General features: G+C 36.5%; 1 protein-coding gene across 1 annotated transcript in view; it reads right to left on the bottom strand.

Moving 5' to 3' along the window:
* The window catches only part of ANO3 (anoctamin 3), a 117,147-nt gene that overhangs the window by 66,732 nt on the left and 24,523 nt on the right, over window positions 1–25,892 (bottom strand). The window contains exons 4-9 of the mRNA XM_068554562.1: window positions 24,471–24,602; window positions 23,340–23,446; window positions 21,139–21,194; window positions 17,518–17,639; window positions 12,981–13,115; window positions 4,828–4,924 (exon numbers count right to left, since the gene is read on the bottom strand). Of these exons, the coding sequence (XP_068410663.1) occupies window positions 4,828–4,924; window positions 12,981–13,115; window positions 17,518–17,639; window positions 21,139–21,194; window positions 23,340–23,446; window positions 24,471–24,602 (649 nt within the window). The remainder of the gene's footprint in view (window positions 1–4,827; window positions 4,925–12,980; window positions 13,116–17,517; window positions 17,640–21,138; window positions 21,195–23,339; window positions 23,447–24,470; window positions 24,603–25,892) is intronic.

Raw genomic sequence — 25,892 nt, 5'->3', positions numbered from 1 at the left:
AAAGCAATACTTAACAACAATTGTGTTGCACAGACATAATTTGTCATTGCTCATGCAATATTTTCCTTAAAAAAGCTTTTCATTTTTTTTATTAGTTTTGTTTACAAATCTTTCAGGCATTTTTAACTAAGTAAATTTAAATATCAGCTTTTCAGAAACACATCCACGAGACACGGCGAGGTATACATGCCATATTGATGTAATGTGAGATTACATACATGTAGTGGGAGATAAAGCTAGAATGGGAGTTAGGGAAGTCTTCAGAACTTGCCCTGAGGAGGAGTGTAAAAATATAAAATCATTGTTTTACCCACTAAACTATTACATGTGGGGTGTATTATGACAGGGGAGACTGTGGAGATAAGAAAAGCGCTTAGAAGCCTGTGGTTATAGCTTCCGATGATACGGGTTTTTTAGGGTGCTGATATAAGAGTCGCCAGTGTGGATGGCTCAAGCTTAGATCGTGAGTGATCAGAAAAATCCCAAAGCAACATAACAGACTTTTCTAAAAGCAAAAAAAAAAAAAAAAAAAGCTTGTCTTATCTACAAATGTATATTTGCAGTTAATTATTTTATTGGAAAAATAGCTTGCCTTTATGCATAGGGAACCTCTGGACAAGCTTTTTATTCAACATTGTTGATGTAAATAGGGATGATATAAGAAGACAGAAGCAAACTATGCCTCAAACAAAGCTGTGTTTTAGCACAGATTCTCCACTATCTTTGACGTGTGATTTCTCTTGCAGAGCTGAGTGTGGCTGGAAATCAATAAATGTGGATATTGTTTAAGGAGATAAATTTCTTATTAGGTTGGAAGCTTAAACGCTATGTCTCCTCTACTGTAGTTGATAGATCTCTTTCTAAAATTGTTTCATGGGTTCAGAATAACTTAAGCCTCTGGAAACTGCCACTTATACTCCATTCAAGCCCCTCTGGGCTAAGGTGAACAAGGTGCCTCTTGGGCAGATTCCACGCTGCGGGCCAGGCGATTACGGGGGAGAGAGGCAGGGTTTGGAATTTAGGCTGAAGTTCAGCCCTCTCTCAGTTCCTTAGTTCCTAATTCTTCGACAGAGCAAAATCTGTGTAACTATCCACGCCCATTGGACCGGAGCAAGGGTACACCAAACATGGCAACTTCATTTGTTTACCCCTCCCCCAACTCATTACTTATTTAGGGCAACAGCTTTTTAAATGTGGTCCTAGAAATCAGAATCACCTGAGGAGCCTCTTAACATGCAGATTTCTAAGCCTCGCCCTTGGCCAACTGATTTTGAATCTCAGGACGTGGGGCCCAGGAATCTGCTTTTTAACAAAAGTTCTAGGTGATTCTGATGTGTAATCTTATGCAGACTCATCCATGAAATTTCTTAAAGAAGAAAGATGGTCTGTCCTAATTCTGTTGTAGCCTTAATATCAGTATACAGTCTGAGGTTCACTCTAGGTATTGGATAAATGTTTGTTGAACAAGTGAAAAAACCCCAGATACTAATAACTGTTATAAATAAGGCTAACTTCAAAGGTTGAGTCATTTTTAAAATCATATGTAGGGGCTTCCCTGGTGGCGCAGTGGTTGAGAATCTGTCTGCCAATGCAGGGGACACGGGTTCGAGCCCTGGTCTGGGAAGATCCCACATGCCGCGGAGCAACTGGGCCCGTGAGCCACAATTACTGAGCCTGCGCATCTGGAGCCTGTGCTCCGCAACAGGAGAGGCCACGATAGTGAGAGGCCCGCGCACCGCAATGAAGAGTGGCCCCCGCTTGCCGCAACTGGAGAAAGCCCTCGCACAGAAACAAAGACCCAACGCAGCCATAAATTAATTAATTAATTAATTAATTAATTTTAAAAAATCATGTGTAAAAACAATGCAGGACCCTTGTACCTGATGATTTCACCTTAACTGAGAAATCCTAGCATAATGGGAATTGACAGTTTGGTGTCAGGTGCTTTGAAAAGAGTATGCAAATATCACTGAATTAGTTAACTGAAAATATTTCTTAATTCCCATACCTTTAAGTATTAAAAGTGAAAACAGTCACCAAACAAAATGTTAATGTACTTAAATATAATTTTTATTATATGACAGGACCACATTTTCTCTGAAACACACCCTTGAAATTATTAAGTAAATTATTACATGCACACACATATTTCAGTAAAATATGACATTTAATCTCCTGTTACTTGTCACAAGTGGTGATTGATTCCATAAGGAATTGACCAGTTCCTAGATGATGTCGCTGGGTGATGGTGTCGGCTAGATGATTCTAGATTGGAGGCCTTGTTTCTTTGCTAAAAATCTCTTCCCTTATTTCTGACACTGCCCATACAGTAACCTCTAGGTGTTTAAGTATGTAAACTGATTTTAAAAGAGAATGTTTATTTTCATTCAATGAGGGAAGAGTAATTCGGATTTTTAAGGTGTAAACCAAGTAGCTACATTTTACCTTAGAAAGAGGAACAAATACAAGACACATTAAAGATTTCACCGTAGTAGGTTTTATTTCTTGTTTTGTTCCATAAGGCAATATTCTCCTCTGCAAGCTAACTTTTCCACCTACCTTATAATAGTTACCAAGTGAATTCTTTCTGAGTCATACCTGTCCCTATATATACTATTTCTACAGAGTAAAGGAAGGATGTAGATACTGTAAGGTGAGAAAGGCCCCCTAGATTTAATGTTTCCTTGGACAGTTTCTTCACTTTATCGCTCTGCCACATATGATTCTTAGCTTTAGTGTTCAGATAATGCCAGTGTGTTTTATTAGAACTGTCCAAGTAGAAGTAACATATGTATATATGGATTTGTTGGTGTCCCTAGGGCTGTTATATGTCTTTGAAATGCATGGGCAGAGGGAAAAACACACGTATTTACATCTAATGACTCTATACACTTGGTTTTTGCAAAAAGTGTTGAGAAAATGCTTCCCCAAACAAGACATCTTTTTGGAACATTTAAAAGAATTCAACACTGAGCACATTTTAGAATTAAATTATAAACAAAACAGATTTTTCCCATGTCATGAGTTCAAAATAAATAATTCAGAAACAACCAAAGAATGCACAAATATATAGGCAACAGATTTCAAGATTGGATGTGAGGCAATGAAGGGCAGTGATCCCTAAGAGGCAGGAAGCAAGTGAGGTGAGCATTATGATTGACTCTGGTTACTGCACTGAAAGTGTAGTCACCAGGGTGCAGAGAGGGGCAACCCAGACAGGGAGCGTTAATGTGAGGAAGCTACCTGAGGAAAGAACCACCTGAAAGGATTAGAGGAAACAGTTTCAGGCGCTCACAGAGTCAGGAATAGTGCCTGTTCCCGCCAGCCAGACTGGAAATCCTCATTATTCACAGTGCACTGGGTAGAGTACACAGAAAGATCTTGTTTTTATTGTGGGGAAAAATGAGTGCTAGAAAGAGCACTGTTGTGAGCCCAGCTCACAAATCCTAAAAGCAAGACCCAAAAGAATCAAATTTTTTTCAAGTAACTAAACCGCAATGAGATCTCTCTAAACATCTATTAGAATAGCTAGAATTAAAAAGACAGACCATCCTGAGAATCAGTGACTATATAGAAAACTGGAATTCTCATACATTGCTGGTGGAAATGTAAAATGGTCTAGACACTTCGGAAAACAGTTTGGACGTTTCTTAGAAGGTTAAACATCTTTCTATCTCATAATCCAGCCATTTTGTTCTAGGTATTTGCCCAAGAGAAATAACACTACTTGCCTAAATGAAGATTTGTAGACATTTGTAGCATCTTTATTTAAAATGGTAACAACTTAAAACAACCCAAAAGATCATTAATAGATGATGGATAAACAAATTTTGATATAGCCATATAATGCAATACTAGTCAGCAATAAAGAAAGATGATTGACTGATAAATGTTATGACATGGATGAATCTCAAAATAATTATGTTGGGTGAAATAAATCAGAAAAAAATCACACACTGTATGATTCCATCTACGTTAACAGTCTGGAAAATACAAACTTATCTGTGATGATAGGAAACAGTTTGTTGCCTGAGCACAGGGGTGGAATTTGGGAGGGATGGGAGGCAGAGATTACAAGAGGTCGTGAGGAAACTTTTGGAGGTGATGAATAAGTTCATTATCTTGATTGTGGTGATGGTTTCACAGGAGCATATATATAATCAAAATGTATTCATTTATATACTTCAAATATGTACATTTTATTATCTGTTAATTATACTTTAATAAAACCATTTTACAAATGACTAATAGTAATTGTAAAATTCAAGTGCACATTTCTCAAACTTGTATGCACCTTGAAATCACCTGGGAGGTTTTAAGTTATGCTGATGCCTAGGTTCGAAATCCAAAGATTCTAATTTAATTGCTCTGGGATGTGGCTTGGGCTTCAGGAGTTTAAAACCCCCTTCAGGTGATTCTAATAGGCAGCAATTTGAGAGCTTTTGGTATGTTATTTCATTTTCTCTGTAAAATTAGAAGTATTTTAACTTCAGGAGTCTTCATGGAAGATAAAAATTTTATCACTACCCATGGAAATAATCATCTTCCCCCAAAAAAGAAACTAGATGTCATTCCAGGTGGACGTTTTAGGTCTATGATGGCAATAATCACTTATAAAAACAAAGGAAGACAAAGATATTCTAATAAAATATACTCTTTCTGTAATTGCCACAGAGTGATGTTTTATTCAGTTGTCAATGATATTTGTTGTTGAAACACTTGGGAACGTTTAACTTTGGTAAAAAGCGGTTTGCTGGAGGACGTTTTACTACCTGCCTCCTAGAACAAGTAGAGGGCGGGGAGGGGAACGTGAGGGCCCACACTCACCTTGGCATAAATACAGCTGTCATTGAGTCTCTGCAGTGAGCAGTTCTTGTCACAGAGAGGGCACATGAAGACTTCAGTGGCCTTGCAAATTTCTTGGCTTGAGAAATCAAAGAAGAAAAAGAAAGCATGAACCTCCATGTTTAGGAGGTACTTAGCCCCTATGGCCAATCCTGTGGGAAGCAGCAAGGCAGGGAGGAAAAGAAGAAATGGAGATAGTTGGGGCCGGTGGGGGTGGGGGGGTGGACAGGTGAGGAAGAACTTAAGAGAGTGGCTCCAACTCAAATTTTTAGGATGTTTGTGATACAGAGTTTTCTGTTTGCTTCTTTGTTTTAGAAATCTCTGCCAAGATATTGTAATGATAATAGGCCATATTTTATACTTGGGAGGCACCTGTGGGGCTTTGTTACAAGGACACTTTTATACCTGATTTCATGGCATGCACAGTAATCTTGTGAGGAACAACCAAAGATGTTTTAACCAAGCTCACAGGCTTGGACATGGCTGAGCTGGAGTCACATCTGACTATGCTGATTTCTTAGGTCTAACGATCTTTCCCCTGGATCTCGTTGCTTTACAATCACCAAAATGAACAGCATCCATAATTCACATAATTTCATAACCCCCACTGCAGTCAATCAGTGCATTATGTTCATTGGAAATCTGAGGAAGTTTATTTTCTTTTTGCAGTGCCCTGACACACACTGTCACGATAACATGGCATAGATTTTATTTACTGAAATATATAATATTCTCTATTAGAATGTAACTTCATAATATTTGTCTCTTAAGTTTTATGCTATCTTTTAAAAATCTCAGCATACATTATAGATGACACTGTGACATGAATAGGGCATCGATAACAATTTCTCAAAAGCCTCACAGCCTGAGAGTTCACAGCAACCTGTTTTTAAGATGTTTTGTGCCTTTATCTGTCATACCTGACCCTTTCCCACTAGGTATACCATAAATAAATTGTCCAAGTAAATATGCTTTGGAAATATTGAAAGTAATATAAAGGCTTTTGAAAATATGCCTGGAAATGCAACTGTTATTAAAAGTTTAATTGGCAGTGTTGATAGCAAGATTTGCTGTTTTCAAAATGTATACACTCAAAGCAAAAAATAATGCATGTGTATTTCAAATGCCTGATGTGTATAATCTCAAGCCAAACTGGAAATGACTAGTAAGTAATAATGCTATACAGTAATACAGTACTTTACAATAAGCAAAGATGGGTCCATGTCCATTAAGTTTAGTCCTCAATGCAATCTCCTGCAATGGTAACTATCTCCAAACTGAGAGGAAACTGATGTTTAATTTAAGTGATTTGCTCAAGGTCATACAGCTAACAAGAGGTAATTTAGGGAACTGAGGTTAGGTTTTCCTGCTTCTAGGTCCAGTTCTCCATCACCTATAACTCATCTAAAGGAGAGATAAGTTTATGTCATATTAAGAGGAACTTTCCTATCAAAAACTAATTTATTAATAATGATGATGGTGTAACAGGTCTTATATATACTATAATTCTCCCACTTTCACACACATCATCTTGCTAGTAATCATAATGTCTATGTGAAGTAGGAGGAAGCAGGTAAAACGTACATTTTAAAAACTCAAAAGAAAGAGACAATTATATCTCCTCTTGGTAATACTACTAATTTGTATAAATAAGAATTAACATTCCTCCTGAAGAAAATTTTTATTAAAATAGGCTTGCTATCATAATTAACTGTGTTTCAAGAATGACATAATGTGCCCTGCATTGAAATCTCATACTAAAATGGTATTAAGTTTGGTTAATACTATATTATCTTTCCCACCTTCCAAATGATCACACAAAAGCACAGATGTTTCAAAGCACTCAGTCTAGAATCCCAGCCATTAGACTGAGCCTTATTTTTATTTCCGGAATCATCAAACTCATTTTCTATAAGTTGTCCAAAGTTCAACTTGATAGGTAACATAAAAAATATTAAACAATTTTGACAATGTATTTTTTAGCCTAAAATATGGAATTTGAGATGAAATCACAAAAGTTCTTTGACTTTACTTAACCACTAGATGGAGGGAGAGTGCCCAACTTGAGTGTTTCTTAATTTCTTTTGCAGAACCTCATAATATAAACCACTGCTTGAAGTGTGGCTTTCTTTTGTCTTATATCTGTTGTTAGATATACACATCAAGGGCTGATTGGAAGGAATGATAATTACAACCCATTTAAGATATGGGAGGAGGGAGCAATTTGTCCATTTGGGGATGGATGCCTGGACCTGCTCTAGGGTCTTGATGCTTCCTCTGATCCTGTTAACCTGACAAAGCACAGAATAAGACTCTTGGTGATGTCCATTTTGGGGAAATGTGGTAATATGAAAGCAGGTTTAAAGGAAGGCAGTATGGAAGCATGAGTAAAGCATGGATTTTAGAATCAGATATAATCGTCAGGGAAGAGCAAATCAAATCACAAGGTATTACCTCATACCTGTTATGATTGTTATTATCAAACAAAACAAACAAAATAAAATAAAAGTAGCAAGTGTTGGCAAGGATGTGGAATATTTAGAACACTTGAATATCGTTGGTGGGACTATAAATTGGTACCGCCACTATGAAAAACAATACAGAGGTTCCTCAAAAAATTAAAAACATAACTACCATTTAATCCAGCAATCCCACCTCTGGGTATATATCTAAAGGAACAGAAATCAGAATCTCAAAGAGATATCTACACTGCCTTGTTCACTGCAACTTTATTCACAATAGCCAAAATATGGAAATAACCCAAATGTCCATCCACAGATGGATGGATAAAAAAATTGTGGAATTGGCATACAATAGAATATTATGGGCTTCCCTGGTGACGCAGTGGTTGAGAGTCTGCCTGCCAATGCAGGGGACACGGGTTCGAGCCCTGGTCTGGGAAGATCCCACGTGCCGCAGAGCAACTGGGCCCGTGAGCCACAATTGCTGAGCCTGCGCGTCTGGAGCCTGTGCTCCGCAGCAGGAGAGGCCGCGATAGTGAGAGGCACGCGCACCGCGATGAAGAGTGGCCCCCGCTTGCCACAACTAGAGAAAGCCCTCGCACAGAAACGAAGACCCAACACAGCCATAAATAAATAAATAAATAAATAAATAAATAAATAAATAAAATGATCCTGCTTTAAAAAAAAAAAATAGAATATTATGCAGCCTTAAGAAAAGAAGGAAATTCTGCCATATGCAACAATATGGATGGACATTATGTTAAGTGAAATAAGCCAGTCACAGAAGAACAGATACTGCGTAATTCCACTTATATTAGGTATCTTAAAAAAACACACTCATAGAAACAGAGTAGAATGGTGGTTGCTAGGGGGTAAGGGAGAGGGAAATGGAGAGTTGCTGTTCAATGGGTGTAAAGTGTCAGTTATGTAAGATGAGTAAGTTCTAGAGACATGCTGTACAACATCGTGCCCGTAGTTAACAATACTGTAGTGCACTTAAAAATTTGTGAAGAGGGTAGATCTCATGTTAAGTGTTCTTATCACAATTTTAAAAAATCAGATATAGGTTTAAACTTACTAGATATTTCCCCCTAAGTCACCTACCTCTCTGAGGATCAATTTCTTCATCTCCAGTTGGAGATAATATGCAACTGGGATATTATGTAATGAATATTGGTAATGTGCCTGGCACATCATAGGCACCTGATAAATGGAAGAAGCCCTTATTGCTAAGGATGTTGTCAGGAGAGGATTTGAGAGGCCCTTTAGGATGTAACAGCTTTTGAAAAGCTGGTCAGTACTGAAGACCAAATACAGAGTTCTCATGCCAAAGAGGCAAGAATGGGCCAGAGAGTCGTTTCTACTCTTTGTCCCAGACCTGAAACCCAAAGCCTGAGAAGCAGGGACCATATCTACCTGCTTGTTCATTTTTATATTCCTATGATATATGCTCTACCTGGCACAAATCTGACCACCTTTGACTGTATAAGACCAATGTGCATGTAAATATATACATGCACATATACACACAATAAATAATCTATAACATGATTTTCATGTAATTCTAAAATTAACTGCAGAGCAGGTAAGAAATATGACATTAATTCACCTTAACATAGCTGGTAGAAACATAATACAACCCAATCTTCAGCTTTTCAACATTTTGTTACCTTGCAATAAACAAAAAAAGAGCTTAAAACAAAACTAAAACAAAGCAACTCAAAATAAAAGCCCTATGTCCTCCACTCACTCGCCATGACAACACCTAAGACTTAACCATGTCTGACACCTTGAATGGAAAAATTCAGTCCCATGAAATTTTGAAAGTCAAGATATTCAGTGATGCTTATCTTGGTTTAGAATAGAAAGTCTGACAGGATCTTAATTACAGTGTGACAGAAGTAGCAGTAATATAATACCACAAAGCACAGAAGAAAAGAGTTTGCTAGAGCCTTTTAAAACACTCCTTGTGCTAAAGGTTAAAGAATACTTACCTCATACAAAAGGAGCCTAATTTACTTCATTGGCACATAAATCAATAAGGACAGAAAATCTATTCCTTTCATTGCCTTTTGTTCATTTTCAGCTTGGTAAGCCTGGAGGAGGAAGTCTACACCACATGGGAAAACTTAGTGAATATGTTCTCCATGGAACCAATTTGAACAGTAGCTAACTGCCTAAAAATCATTTTCTGCTTTTGTCAATTCATTTTAAAAGACCACTTTTTTATAAAACCCTAAAGACTCTATCAAAAAACTCTATAACTAATACATGAATTCAGTAAAGTTGCAGGATAAAAAAATCAGTATACAAATATCAGTTGCGTTTCTATATACTAACAAAATACTATCAAAAAGAGAAATTAAGGAAACAATCCCATTTACAATTACATCAAAAAGAATAAAATATTTAGGATTAAATTTAGCCAAGGAGGTGAAAGGTCTATACACTGAAAACTATAAGACGTTTGCAAAAGAAATTGAAGAAGACACAAATAAATGGAAAGATATTCTGTGCTCATGGATTAGAAAATTTCATACTGTTGAAATGTCCATACTACCCCCAAAGATCTACAGATTAAACGCAATCTCTGTCAGAATTTCAATGGTATTTTCACAGAAATAGAAAAACCTATCCTAACATTTTTATGAAACCACAAAAATCCCAAATAGCCAAAGCCATCTTGAGAAAGAACAAAGCTGGAGGCATCACACCCCATGATTTCAAACAATATTATAAAGCTATAGTAATCAAAAGAGTACATAGTGGCATAAAAACAGATACATAGACCAATGGAGCAGCATAGAGAAACCATAAATATGCCCATGTATATACAGTCAATTTTCGACAAAAAGCCAAGTATACTAAATGGGGAAAGGATAGTCTCTTCAATAAATGGTGGTGGGAAAACTGGATATCCACATGTAAAAGAATGAACCTACAGCTGTGTCTTCCACCATACACAAAAATTAACCCAAAATAGATTAAAGATGTAAATTTAAAACCTGAAACTGTAAAACTATGAAGTCAGTCTTGGCAATGATTTTTAGGATTTGACACCAAAAGTAAAGACAACAAAAGCAAAAATAATCAAGAGTGACCATATCAAGCTACAAAGCTTCTGCACAGCGAAGGAAGCTATCGACAAAATTAAAAGGCAATCTACCAGGGGACTTCCCTGGTGGTCCAGTGGCTAAGACTCTGAGCTCCCAATGCAGGGGGCCCAGGTTCGATCCCTGGTCAGGGAACTAGATTCCACATGCCGCAACTAAGAGTTCGCATGCCACAACTAAAAGGTCCTGTGTGCCGCAACTAAGACCCGACACAGCCAAATAATAAATAAATAAATAAATATTTTAAAAAAAGGAATCTACCAAATGGGAGAAAATATTTGCAAATCATATACCTTATACAGGGTTAAAATCTAAAATATATAAAGAACTCATACAACTCAATAGCAAAAAAAAAAAAATCTGATTAAAAAATAGGCAGAGAAACTGAATAGACATTCTTTCAAAGAATATACATAAACCAACAGATACATAAAAAAGTGATCAATAACACTAATCACCAGGGAAATGTAAATCAAAACCACAATGATATATTACCTCATACCTGTTAGGGTGGCTATTATCCAAAAGACAAGAAATAGTAAATTCCCTGGCAGTCCAGTGGTTAGGACTCCACACTTCCACTGCCAAAAACAACAACAAAAAACAAAAAAACCCAAGTGTTGGTGAGGATGTGGAGAAAAGTGAACCCTTGTGCACAGTTGATGGAAATGTAAATTGGTGCAGCTACTATGGAAAACAATATGGAAGTTCCTTAAAAAATTAAAAATAGAACCACCATATAATCCAGCAATTCCACTTTGGGGTATATATCCAAAGGAAATGAAAACAGGATCTTGAAGAGGTATATGCACTCCCATGTTTTTGCACCATTACTCACAATAGCCAAGATAAGTAAACAACTTGTGTCCATCAGCAGAGGAATGGATAAAGAATATTTGAGATACACACACACACACACACACATACACACACTCATGTACACACAAAATAGAAGAGTATCCAGCCATGAGAAAGAAGGAAATCTTGCAACTTGTGACAACATGGGCTTTGAGGGTATTACACTAAGTGAGATAAGCCAGATAGAAAAGAAAAATACTGTGTGGTATCACTTTATATGTGAACTCCTAAAAAAGAAAAAAAAAAAAAAAAAAGAGCCAAACTCATAGAGAATAGAGAAGTAGTAAAAAAAAAAAAAAAAAAATAGTGTTTTTATTTTCAAGACACTATAACTCCAAATTACATCTCACTTCTCAGCTTCAGAGGTTACTGATTCAACATCATATAAAGAAATGCCCAAAGGGGGATGAATATTTCCAGTGGGCACATGTTTGTCCAGGAAGATGCTGCCTTCCAGAGCGGTAGTGAGTTTGCAAAACTCTGAAGTAAACTTGTCACTAGGTGAAATTTTGAACAGTAGGTGTTTCTTTGTTTTCATGCTAATTACCATTTGGCCTTCATGAAGAACAAGGGGATTCTGAGATACCAAATCAAGGAATTTGGTTATGGAATAGGATTCAACCCTGGGACAATGAAAATATTTTGCTTTTAGGCAAAATTGTTATACAAATACATGTGCACCTATATATAGACAAAGAAAAGTCAAGGAAATGCATTTTATGGTCCCATTAACTGTCATGATTACTACCCAGTAGCAAGGCCATGGTTAAAAGATGGACCAAAAGGGAAAAAAGTACTGAGCTTTTTTTTAAGGAGGGGAAAAGTACTTTTTCATATTTTGAATTGCATCATACAAGGTTGAACTTGATGAAATCCTTGTGGTATAGTAAATAGAACATGCTGTTAAGAGGATTCTTCAATTAATTCTTTAACTCATTTAATTCTTTAATGTGACTTTTACCTCTGCTGAATAATAATCTATTGTTCCTATATCCAAATCTTGAGTCATTTAAACTTTAACAGAAAAATCACCATTCTGATAAATGTTTGATATTTCTCAAATCTTATTTTACTACCATTTTGATATCTTAAGTTGATGCTAAAATCTTTCATAAATCTATTCTCATAGAGAGTAAGAAGAAAGTAGAAAGTGATTTTATGTTCTCATGAGAGGAGACTACTTAGGGTAGGATTTATGTGGTATGAATATTTTGTTTAGACATCTTTAACTATGTAAGGTTCCCTCATCTGCTAAAAGGAATACTCATCTCCAAAGGTGGTAGTGAAAGTTGCATAAAATGAAACAATATATTTGGACGGTCTTTGTATATCTTAAGTGTTTAAAGAACTGTAGCTATTATAATTATTTGAATTAATGTATTGAGAGAGCATTCCAGACTACAAAATACTACGCAAATTTAAATTATATAGAACTCTCTGTTGCATTGCTGAATTATTGATTATGTGGGATATACTAGAAAGAGAAATTTGGCATAAAGAGAAACGGTCTTAGAACTTATCCAAGAGACTTTGCGTAGAAAAGTATAGAAATGACCTTTTTATAGTGCTTCTCCCCTGCAAAAACAAAAACAAGCAAATAAATTTAGTACCATAACTTGCTTTTATAGTCAGCATTACTATAAAGCTTTCATCCAATCAGAAGAAAGGCCAAATTTTTTTAATAAGTCTGTTAATAGCTTACCTTACTTGACTTGCATTCATTGTTAATATTCCATAGAAGAAAACACACAAGCCAACAATAGCTGCAGGAATCAGCATTCCAGTATACCACCCCAGCCAAGCAAAGTATAGCCCAATCTTCTCACCAAAGTATAACCTGCATGAGAAAGCAAATCCTTAGCTTAAGGCAACATAAGTGACACTACAAATACTGATGTCGCACCTAGTCAATCTCAGATGGACAATTGACTATAATGGCTCAGTTCCTCCTGCGCTCCATCTGGGGTATCTTAATAGTCTTGCTTGTTAATGAATCCAATAATGGTGATATTGTTTATCATTAAACATTGTCATTATAGGAGCAATTTTATAAAATGTGTTTATTTCTTTCTTTTTGTAAGCCAGGTCTTGCTTTTCTTCATCCTCCTAGTAGAACCCCTTTTTGTTTTCCTTACACAAAGCTGTGCTAAACCATATTGCTTTGGCGTAAATTAGAAAAACATCTCCCTCTAGGTAGCTGCTAAAAGCAGACTTGATTTCTGTCTCCATCTGCACCCTTGGCCAGACTCCCTTATGCCAGACACAATCTGCACAACTGTGTCACACATCTTCCTCAACAAAGTTCAACTCTGCTGTTCCTGGAGCACATGATTCTTTCCTTGGTTAATGCTATTCCCTCACTTTGGAATATTACATTTCACCCTTTTCTCCTGTCTGGCTTGTACTTATCCTGTACTTTATATCACTTCTCCCGGGAAGCCTGCCCTGATTTCACTTCAAACCTGGGTTAGACGCCCCTGCTCTTGCTCTCACATTCCCTTCACCCATGTTTCAGTGTCTTAAACTTGTAAAACTTTATGACAATTACCTGTCACTCCCCTATTCCTCTCCCTCCCCATCAGAATGCAAGCTGCTTGAAAGTGGACCTGTGTCCTGTTTCATTGGCACGCACCACAGGAAGTGTTTTATTGAAGGAAGTGAAGGGAATGAATGCATTTTATTTCCCTTCAGTTTATTAACATAATTTATATGGAAGTAGCAGATGAATAAGGCAGTTCTAATGACCACTCAGTTGTTCTTTCTTCACCGAATCTACTGCCAATAGTAACTGTCACAGTTTATAAAGCTCTGGTAAGAAATAATAATTTCTTGAATTCTGTACTGGTGTTTGTCCCAGCACTAGTTTTAAAGATTGGTGTTTTACAGTTCACTTGGGAATACCTCTCTGGGCAAAAATTCTTGCTGGGAAGAAAATTCTCTTGTTAATTGTTTTTCCTTAACAAGACTTCTCTCTCTGAAAATCATTCTTTCTACTCCATTCTCTGTATTGTGCCAACTAAAATTTGTGCGTATTCTACCAAGTGTAGACGTGGAGCCGTCCTCCACTGAGCATTATTTATCGAATTTTTTTGTTTTTTCATTTATTTCTCCTAGGAGACAGATCAATAGTCTATTCATTTCTTATATACTGTCAGTGTTCTACTTTGAGACGAAGCTTATAATACTAACAGGTATTCTAATATAGCCACTTGTTCCTTTAAACAAGTGTTCTTCTGTGGGGTGGAATAGGGTTTTGGCACATATTACTAACATTTTTATAACGATGACTATAAAGGACTGCCCAGACAGACCCCCTTATATGGAGAGCATTATACCAAGATTTTAAATCATATATTGTTGAAGGTTAAGAGGAGCAATAATGTTATTTGACAGGAGTATAATTATCTAAGTTACAGCAGATTTCAGATCTGTATCATGAGAAGAAGCTAGTTCCAGGCAAAGAAGGCTAATGAAAATGTCCTTAACCTAGAACGTGGGAAGTCACAATCTTTTAGGATCTCTAGGTGTTCCTTAAATTTCTTTCAAAACCATGACAGGGCAAGGAGGAACAGGGGGTTGCTATTGGTGTCACCCCATCACACTTCACCCACAGTCACTTTCTTTTCATGTTTTATATACTGGTATCCTATGTGACATTTCATTTGATGATAGGATTCTGCTGCTGAAATAACTTCTATCATAAAAAAACTTCTATTATAAAAACAAATGTTAAGTTGACCTCTTTTAGAGAGAATCATTTCATTTAGTTTTTAAATTTAAATCCTTCCAGTGCCTATTGAAAAACATTGAAAAAAAACCACACAGCTGTTTTGTTAAGCAGGTTTTGTAGTTGACCATTTTTTAAAGGTATTCTTTCCAGATTCCAGTATTTCCCATGGAAAAATAGATTGAAACGAAGATAGGCGTTGGCTACTAAATGTTTGAGTCTATTCTTAAAATGAAAACAAAACACAAACACATGTTCAGGAATGGTTGTTTATAAAAAATAAAATGAATTAATAGTCCCTCACTTTTCATCCACTATTACTGAACTGCCTTTTTCAGCAGGAAAGAATACAGGCCTTGCCTGTGGGTGTCCGTCATCTGTGACACAAGTATATTTAAAAAACTCCGATTCCAGGACACCCTCTTTCTCTCACTATGGACAGGAAACCACACAATAAGAGGCTCACGTCCTCAAAATTGTCTAGTCTTAAGAACAATGTAACTCCAAATAATTAAAAAGTCACAGATTTTAAGGCAAGCTTCCTACTCATTGTAGAAAACTGGGTCTTGTACAAAATGCTATGTACAAGATTGTATAGTTTAACCTGAATGCCTCATCGCCATCTCAGTTTTGGTAACAAGCAAGTTCCTAGAGAGCAGGCACCTGTTGAAATGCCATCTATACTCTTTTACGGCCTTCATCTTGGGTGGGTCCCTCATCACATCTCTCCCCTTAGCCACTTGAACACAAAATACGTGATTTTCATAAGCAAAACTTCCCTTCTGAGTCAACACCCAGAGAATTGGTAATAGCAGCTGAATCACCCTATTTATTGAAAATAAAGGTTGCTTGCTGAAATTACCTGAGGCAGCAATAGCAATGTCTCCTATAGATAGGAGAACTGTTGACACTGAAATGCTTGCTTGAAAGTCCCAACTTCAACTCCTATTAATATGGTTTTGTGAATCAGCACATCTCACTGTATTCATGTATCTCTAAAACAATTATTCTTTAACCTGCATAAATAAGACTCTGATAATTTGTCATGATTGAATTAGAATCAAAGCATCTTGATTTTGGATATACCCAAGTACTTAATGTTTGAGATAAAAATGGTTTGGTGTTGGATAGTATGCTTTGTACATCCATTCCACATTCTACCCTCTTCCTTCCTGCTACGTGCCCAGGAGGCTCACCTCTGTGCATAGTATCACCTATGCTCCTTCCTTCTTCTTGCTTCCTGATAGGCTCATTGGCCAGCTGAAGGTACCAGCAGGAGATCACAAGGAGGGATAAGAGATGTGGGGTATTTTTTATTACCCTGACTTTCTTCTTCTATGATTATAGCTTTTAACAAGTTCTGCCAACTGCTCTCTCCCTTTGTCCCTTCAAGTCTAGGTCTGATAACGGCTTCCAGCTTTTGCCAGTCCCTGGAAGTTTCATTATCATCTGTTGGCTCCCTTGATCCTATTTACACTTCTGCATATTAAATTCTATTATTAACTTCTCTTCAAATACCCCTATTATTCTATCAGTTCTATCAGTTTCCTGTTGGGAAAATGACTGATACAGTTATGAGTTATTCTTGATATTTATATTTCATAAACAGCTCAAAATATCAACATATATAACCTTATAATATGAATGCTCGTTTTTTATTTTACTTTATAAATATTTCTAGTTATCTGGGGACTTAAGTCCTTTTTAATATATATTTCCTGATTTTTAAAAATAAGAACAAATTATTCTCCATCAAAATAAAATAAATCATGAATATAACACTATTTCAAGACTAATTCAAGTTGAGAGCAGTTATTTACTAGGATATACCTCCTGGAATAGAATAGCCACTCACTAAGTATTTGTTGAAGGATAAATACATGCATAGATGCTATGTTGGCCATTTTTCTCTTTGCTCTTAGATCCATCTTCTGCCTTTTCCTCTTTGGATTTGTTTTCACGGAAAAGTAGATTATATAGATTCACTTATAAATTGCTGCTGGTAAGTTACACTAGGAGGTACTGGAAGTCTCAAAGGTGGAAGGAAGGGAAGAGCCCATACCTTTCCTCCTTCCGGGCCATCCTCAGGGCTGTCTCCAGAGCAGCCATAATTTGTTATGGCTCCATAATTCTCTGTGGCTCGACTCTCAACACTTCACTTTTCTGCAGGTAGTCCTACTCATGGATGGCATAGCTCTTGCCCAACGGCTCAGGTAGTAAGGTCTGAAATATACTTCATCTCATTTTCCCTCCAGCTTTAAGGGTTGTTAGCAATTTTCTGCTGTTCTTAATCGCTGGTTGCCTCACATTTCTGTTTGATTTCTCAGCTTTCCCATCCCCTGTGCTACTGATTCCCTAAATTAAGTTCCTTTCATTGAAAAGACATATAGTGGCTTCTTTTTTCTTAATCACACCCTAACTAATACAGATGATTTGGTGGGTAAATAAAATAATAAGAAAAGGATAACAAAATAGCATAATATGTCTTCCGTTATCAATCCATCCCCAATACCTGATCAAATCCAGGGGCTGATGTTTGTACCACATTCCCCAGCGTGCCCAGCGCTCATATAATAGATGTCTGTTATTCTGAGGTCCATGGGTTTTGATGGGCTGGTTACTCTTGTAGGCTCCCTGAAACAAATAAAATAAGATGAATTGATATCTATTCTTTTAGTGAAATTTGAACTAATAGGAATTGTTTTTGCTTTATTTCCTTACGGAATAATTTAATAACTTACTGAAAGCTTCAGAAGTTATAAACATAAGCCCATCACTGGAGTGAAGTAGTAAATGCATTTATATATCTATCTTTCATTGAAAATATTCTGATAGTTCCTTAAAAATTCTTTCTTAAATTCCTTTTTTAAACCAATGAGATCCCTTTCACTTAAAGTAAGCTTTAGGTTTCATTGTTTGGAACCCAAGGTCTTGTAATAAACACACTATCTTCATTATCATTGAGAGAAATTGTTGTAATCTTTCGTTCAGAAATTGAGCATTATTCTGCTTTGAGAAGCGATCCAGTACCAGAAAATATTTATTTCATTTATAGAAGCTAAGGGAAAGAGTCAATGTTCATTCAGCAAATATAGACCCCCCCCCCAAAAGAATCACTATGCTGTCCACATGAAACTGACATAATATTGTAAATCAACTATATTTCAATAAAAAAAATTTTAAGTATAAGAGGCCTGTCTCCGGTGTTATTCATGTTTTGAAAACCGTAAAATTTACGTCAGATTAGATATTCCAAAAATGGAAGCATGTTTTCCAATTCTTTATATCCCCCTCAAAAATCTGTCATATGGGTTGCAATTTCAGAAACATAGCATATATATGCCTTTTAGAGGAACATGTTCCCTGAAGGCTGAACTGCTCTGCTTTTATAATTTAAAAAAATGACAACAGATACAGTGACTTTTTATTTTCTGAATCAAAACTTAGGACACAGGATTTGACAAAGCCCCTCTGCTCACTCTAATATGTGATTCTACTGTTATGAAATGTTTGATGGAAATTTAAAACAAGTGGAATTATGCCTCAGTTACCTCACCTAAATGATGGGGATAAGAATAAGTATTAATGATACCAATACAGAGGGATCTTGTGAGGGCCCCCTTGGAAAATAGCTATAAAGTGCCAGCCACATAAGAAGTATAAAAATAATGTCAGTTAATTTTAGGTGTTTGCTATATTGTGGCCATTAAACAGTGCAAAACTATCATCTGAATGGTTCCAGACAACCAGGGATGTGAGTTCCTATGAAGAAAGATGGCACCTTGAATCATGGTCTGTAGATGCCTCAAGGCTGAAATGAGAGACACATATGGACTTTGCCTCTGGCTTTCTAAGAAAATAGATAAATTAATTAGGTAAGGGTGGAAGAGCAGTCTTCCCTAAGGGAGCCCAAAGTGTTTAAATCCTAAAGATTGGAAGCTAAGGAGATGAAAGGAAAGATCAAGATTCTAAGACATCCACTTGAGAAAAGTTTGTTTGCTTGTGAAACTGGACTGACTAGTTAAGGTAGCCTGCCCTGAGATTGGGAAGGTAAGGGAAGGTGAACCAAAATCTCAGGTTTCTTTCATGCATTCCTGATAATCCTAAAATACATGACTTTCCTTCCCAGCCTCACTGGTCAGACATAGGCATTTCCTGGGTTTTAGGCGCTAAGCTTTAGATCCTTAGTACCTCATTGTTCTGACTCAGCTCAGTAACCTCAATCAACCATAATGTTCTGACTCTTGCCCACCCATGCATTCTCATCCCTTTTCAGAGGACTATGTACACTCAGTGATCCCCACCACCTCCATGATCGGCCCCTTCCTCCAACTGACACACTTTTCTTCTGTCTCCGCTATTCATAATTGATGGGATTATCAATTCCATCAATATTTTAGGCAAATTCTTTCTCATATATATATTCCTCTTCCCTTTCTTTCTTCTTTGTCATGCCAAATTTCACTGGACATATCTCTTTCTCCCCTCTAGCTACTGTCTCTTTTGTAAGTAAAAAATAAATCTCAACTGTGGGTGAAAAGTGTGAGACCGATCCTAATAATACGCCTGCATTAAGGAAGAAGGAGGTCTAAACTGTGAGTGTTCTTATTCAAATTATAGTCAGTGCCACTAACTCCATTTTCCTCTAAATAAGTCTTGTTTTTCTTTCTTCAAGTAGTAGTCTTTAAAATTGATAGGAAATTCCTGAGTCCATTTTATTGACTTGCTGCTTTGTTTTCATTACTTGTATTTCAACAATATTGTTTTCCAGTCGTTTTGTTTATGTATACCATATACTAGTACTTCTACCAAATTATAAGAATAAATGGGAAAATGACTATTATTTAAACCTATTCCCAATAGGTTCCAAATTTCACACAAGAAACTGTCAAATAAACTGTCAGAACACAGACTAGTTAGGTAAGCAAAATTACTTAGAGAACAAAACAAACCTTCCTGTGCTACAGAAGCTCTCCCAGGGGCTCAGGTTTGCCACTCTGAACAGTTTACCACTTACTGACTAGGTCATATTTGACATGGTGTTTAATTTCTCTGTGCCTTGCTTCTGAATCTCTGCAATGGAAAAATAATAATATCTCCCCTCCAAAATTATTGTCAGATGAGTGGGAAAATCCATGCACAGGACCTGTTGCACGAAACACTCTAACACATTATCTGTTATCATTATTTCTATTCCTAATATAAGTAGGTATGCCATAATGAATAGAAGCATTGGAGTCTGGCTTCCTGGGCTCAAAACTGTGCCTTTAATACTTAACCTTTCTCTGCCTCAATGATCTATCTATAAAACAGAGTTAATATTATTGCCTATCTCAAAGGGTTGTTGCAAAGGTTAAATGAGATAGTCCATATGAAACGTTTAGCTCAGTACCAGACAGGAAGTGCTCAATACATTTTATGTTTATGAGTTATACTAGACTGTGAATTCCTCAGGTATAGGGGTTATGTCCTATGAGTTCTCAGCCTTTAAAAAAAGAAGACTGATGGGCTTTGAAAACACACATTAAACCTCTAAAGACCCTGTTCTTATTTTGAAATGTAAAACTGCCTTAAAAAGAATATAGTATGTGTGTGTATTGGGGGGGGGGAGTTTAAAACTGATTCACATGTCATTCATGACTCAGCAGGCAGAGTTACCACAACATGACCTACTTAAAACTGGAAGAGAGGTAATAATCTGGCAGAAAATCAAGTCAATAATGGGGTGTAGATTTTTGGTTTGGGTTTGTCTTAGGTTTTCAGGTATCCCAAAGTAGTAGGCACAGACCAGAACCTGCCCTGTTTGGAAGCTGTGTAAATCCCAAGCTGAGTCAGGCATGGAGCTGTGTTGGAGCAGAGGGCTATCTATGTCTGGTCAGAGTGGCTGAGCAATGTCCAGGAGTTCCCTCTGAGGGTGGGATTCCTGGTACAGGGCAAACTGCAGAAGGGTTCTGGAGCACAGGAGCCGGTGTGCAGCAACAGATTATCACGGGGTCTCAGAAGGGTCCAAGGCCACTCACTGGCTGAACCCTCTGGGAATAAGGCAGCTAGACTAAAGTGGAAAAAAAAATGAGATCAAGCATTGAGCAGGAGAAACATTAGTTTTAAAATGGAAATTGTATTTCAAAATTACCTCATGAGGGGGAAAAGCTGCTATATATGAGCCATTGTTTATAAGTTTACAGATACCTGGAAAAAGAAGAAAAGAACAGTTCTTGAGTTAGTTTAATTGAAGACTTCCCTCTGAAGCAACCTACATAATACTTGGGAAAATAAATTAATTTAAAAACAAAATAACCCAAATGACTTCCATCACCTATGAGGACAGTGAGGGTTTGCAAGGTGCCAACATGTGGCACTTTGCCATATCATGAAATGTGGGGATTTTAATACCCACTTATTTGGGGGCACATGAGCCTGGAACAACTTTTTTTTTTTACTCAAAAAAAAAATTGGTCAAGGAAGCAGAGGAATTCCCCACTCCTCAAAATGTCTCAAAGGAGATTGGTATTGAGAAATCTTTAATTCTTTAATACTGATCCAAAGAGAATAAATAGCGATATGTGACCCTTCTTAAAATCTCTTCCATCCCAATGAGAGTGTAGTGAAATGGACTCTCTCATATAGTTCTGGGAAGACTAGATATTTGGAAAACTCTTATGAAGAGCAATTTTCATTGCAATATTATTTATATTAGTAAAGAATTAGAAATAATTGTACATCCAAAATTGGGTGATTGTTTCATTATTATGGTTCAATCAATTATATAAGTGCTTGGTAAATGACTGTGATTTGATGAATGCTTACAATAGAATATTGTACAGCTCTTTAAAATAATGTTTTCAGACATACTAAAGGGCTTGAGAAAGTACTCATAATGGTAATTTCAAAAAGGATAGAAAATTGTAAACATTGCACGATTCTAATTATGAGATGTATATGTATATATATTCAGTACTAATTTGGTACAGTGAAAATTGAATGTAGGGATTTTTAAATTTTATTTTTATACCCTTCTTTGTTTAGTGCATGTTTGACAAAGGGCATGCTATCTTTACAATCATTTAAATGTCAATTTTATTTTTTAAAGACTACATAAGCACATAGTGCTATCATTTAGACACATTTGTAGTTTACATTCTGGATTTCTCTACCTTTATTTCTTGTTTAGAAAACTTCTGATTAAGTGTCAATTTTTTTATAAGGATTTAATTTTTAAATTAATTATTTTGACTGCTCAGTAATAAATGAATTATTAATCAGAAGAGAACCAAAGTCTGAACATTCCTCTTTGGATGACTTGAAACATAGTTCATTTTACTAATGTGGTAATCTATTTGAATGCAAATCAGTAGACATTGGTACAAATTTCCACTGGCTATCAACTTTTTTATTTGAAGGAATTTTAGAACATGACTAACATTTTATTTCTTCAGCCATATTGTATTTTTCACACTAACAAACGGCCAGCTCATTCGTTACCTGTTGCTTTCTGCTCTGCTCTGCGTAAACTTTGCAATTTTACTTAATTTTCCCAGGTGAAACTTTCTGTTTTCTTTTGCATCAGACATGTTGTAGCATACTGCTAAACATTCAAACAACAGAGACATTTAGAAATTTAAAATTAGCTGTAATCTCACCTCTCAGAGATAATCTCTAAAATGTTTCATATAAATTCTAGATTTTTTTCTTTTTTTTTGTGAGTGTTTAGAAAATGGGATTACACATTAAATTTACAGTTTTGTAATCTGTTTTTTTTCCACTTAATAATGCTTTACGGATATCTTTTGAAGTCAATAAATAGAGAACTGATACTAATTTTCAATCTCCATGAGTAAAGGGTCTGTGTCATATACTTTCCATAATATATAGTGTATAATAGATGCTGAATACATTTGAGTTAAGAGTGAATAAAATTACATCATTTTTAATGGATGCATTATGCGCATATAGCCTAATGGACAGCTAAAGTATCTCCAGTATTATTCTATTCTATTCTTTGTTTACAAAGCCACAATGAACAAATTTCTACATATATTGTTATTCAAAAGTCTGATTATTTCTTTGGGATAAATTTCTAGAAATAAAATTTCTGTTCCAAAGTTTTTGCACATTTCACATTTTGATACACATTGCCAAGTGCCCTTGAAAAAGTTTTTTGTTTGTTTTGTTTTCTTTCATTGAAAGGCTGAAAAATACAATGTTTGGAGTTTGTTCACTGAATTATATCCTTATATCTAATGCAGGAAGGCAAAGCTTCAGTTGTTAAAAAATACTTCTGAGTGTAATCAGTAAAAGTAAATTCCATAGTATGTTTTTAATTAGTGTTCTTACCCACTTTTGATATTCCATTTTCATATTTGGTGTGCTGCAGCATGTGATAGACTATCCTGCTTCGAGTAGCATTGCTGAAGAAGGTGTCCTTATTGTTTATTATGAAGCTGGGAAGATAAGCGGATTGGTTTTAATATTCAATGCAGACCACAGAATCTAGCAACAGTTACAAGTTCCTGGGTAGTCATCCATGTATTTTCTCCATTAAAATGAATGCATGTAAAGTATAATAAATCAGAAGAGAAACCATCTTCTTAAAAAAAAAATCATTTGGCTGAGAAAATATACACTTATAAATAATACAGGGAATATCAAATATTCATTTTAATATCCTTCAGTTTATAAGGAAGCCTAAATGCCCTCATATTTCTTATTGAGCATGGAACAAGAACAGATTGTACGCTGGCTCCCATAAATTTTGTACTACCTTAAGCAATGTGGTTCCAAATAGAACACATTAAAAATTGATGTCATTCCCCAATACTGCACTTTCCGAGCTAGCTTGTTTTCAGTACTTCAGCGACAGGCAATGTTTCTCCCTTCCCCTTCATATCCTACTGTTCCATTATAGAAAGAGTTGTATGGAGTAAACATGAGAGCCAATGACGTAAAGAGCAAAAGGGTGACTTCAAGAGGTGGTGGGAGGTGGGAGGGGTGTTCCCTGGCACGGTCCAGTGGTTAAGACTCCACGCTTTCACTGCCAAGGGCCTGGGTTCAATCCCTGGTCGGGGAACTAAGATCCCACAAGGCATGGCCAAAAAAATTAAATAACTAAAAAATAATTTAAAAAAAGAGGGCTTCCCTGGTGGCGCAGTGGTTGAGAGTCTGCCTGCCAGTGCAGGGGACATGGGTTCGAGCCCTGGTCTGGGAAGATCCCACATGCCGTGGAGCGGCTGGGCCCGTGAGCCACAATTACTGAGCCTGCGCGTCTGGAGCCTGTGCCCCGCAACAAGAGAGGCCACGACAGTGAAAGGCCCGCGCACCGTGATGAAGAGTGGCCCCCGCTTGCCACAACTAGAGAAAGCCCTCGCACAGAAACGAAGACCCAATGCAGCCATAAATAAATAAATAAATAAATAAATAAAAATTAATAAAAAAAGAGGTGATGGGAGAAAAGAGATGGGAACTCACTGGTGAATTCGTGCACGGCTGAAGGGGCCAGTATAGCAGTCTGACTCCTCCAGGTCTGGGAAAGCTGACTTGTCAAGAACCATTGGGTTTTGGGACATCCATTTTTTGATTCTTCTAAAATATTTTTGCACCCTGGAACAAATTCACATTTTAGAACTGAATTAGGTTGCACTCCAGAGCCATGCCTACCTTCCACTACCGTTCCGAAAGAGTTCCCAAAAGACATACACACACCCACATTCACACACACATACATGCATTATTCCTGTACCCACACAAAGGAAATAATTCCAAAGCAAACCAAATCTTGCATTTATTTAAACTCTTTCAGGGCAACTAGGTGATCCTCATAAGAAAAATCCGTGGAAAATATTAGAAAATCATCATACATAAAGATGGGGTAGGAAAAAGCATAAAGAATAAAACCAGCAAGATTGTTTATTAAAGTAGAGTGTATGTACGTATATATCTATATCTATATATGTGTGGCTATAGATCACTTTAAGAAATCTATAGCAATGTGGCTACAGAAAAGTGGAGACTGAAAAGAGAGAAATGGCTACACTGCACTCAACGCATTCAGTTCTGGGAGCCACAGGTCCTATGGTAACAGCAAGGGTTTCGGGTCCAGAAAAACTGGGTTCAAAGGCAGCTCTGCATTATAGTAGCTATGGAAACTTGTATAAGTTATTTAATTTCTTGCCTTGGTTTCTTCACCCATAAAATAAAAGTAATAATACTGACATTGCTGGAGAGTTGTGAGTTGGTGTTTTACATTAAACTTGATGATTAACAATAAGGAGAGTTGAGTCAAGGAGCCTTTGTGGTACTTTTAAGACTTTAACGGGCATATAAATCACCTGAAGATCTTGTTAAAATGCAGATACTAATTCAGTAGACTTAGGGTGGGGTCTGAGATTCTGCATTTCTAACTAGTTTCCGGGGGTGCTCATCCTGCTATCCGCTGACTGCGCTTTGAGGGGTGGATTTAGCATAGACACCAGGTTAGAGAACATTAAAACACTGTTTCAGGAAATCTCACATGAGGATACTTTGGCCTCAGCTTTAGATTACAGTCACAACTCAGTTCTATGTGGTATATGTACTGATTGGAATCATATTTATTTTTCAAAAGACAAAAATGAAAGCAAAAGAGATACTGACTCCAGAGATTGATTCTGAAAATGAGATTCTGAGTTGCTATAATAACAGCTGTGTTTACTTAAAAAATGTGCTATATTTACACACTATTTATGAGGTTCTATCTTTGGCAGTTTTTGGACTTCTTCTGCAATAGTGAGTCAAAGTGGCAGGATAGAATATTTTCCTAGAGAAGTATGATGCATCTTAATATTTGGCCAACTCTGCTTAAACTTTTAAAAATTTAGTACAGCAATGTGCAGGCAGACTGTATCTTAAAAA

Source organism: Eschrichtius robustus, chromosome 11, assembly GCF_028021215.1.
Source record: "Eschrichtius robustus isolate mEscRob2 chromosome 11, mEscRob2.pri, whole genome shotgun sequence".
Classification (NCBI taxonomy): domain Eukaryota; kingdom Metazoa; phylum Chordata; class Mammalia; order Artiodactyla; family Eschrichtiidae; genus Eschrichtius; species Eschrichtius robustus.
The sequence above is the reverse complement of the archived record's forward strand: the minus strand, read 5'-3'. Positions and strand labels throughout refer to the sequence as shown.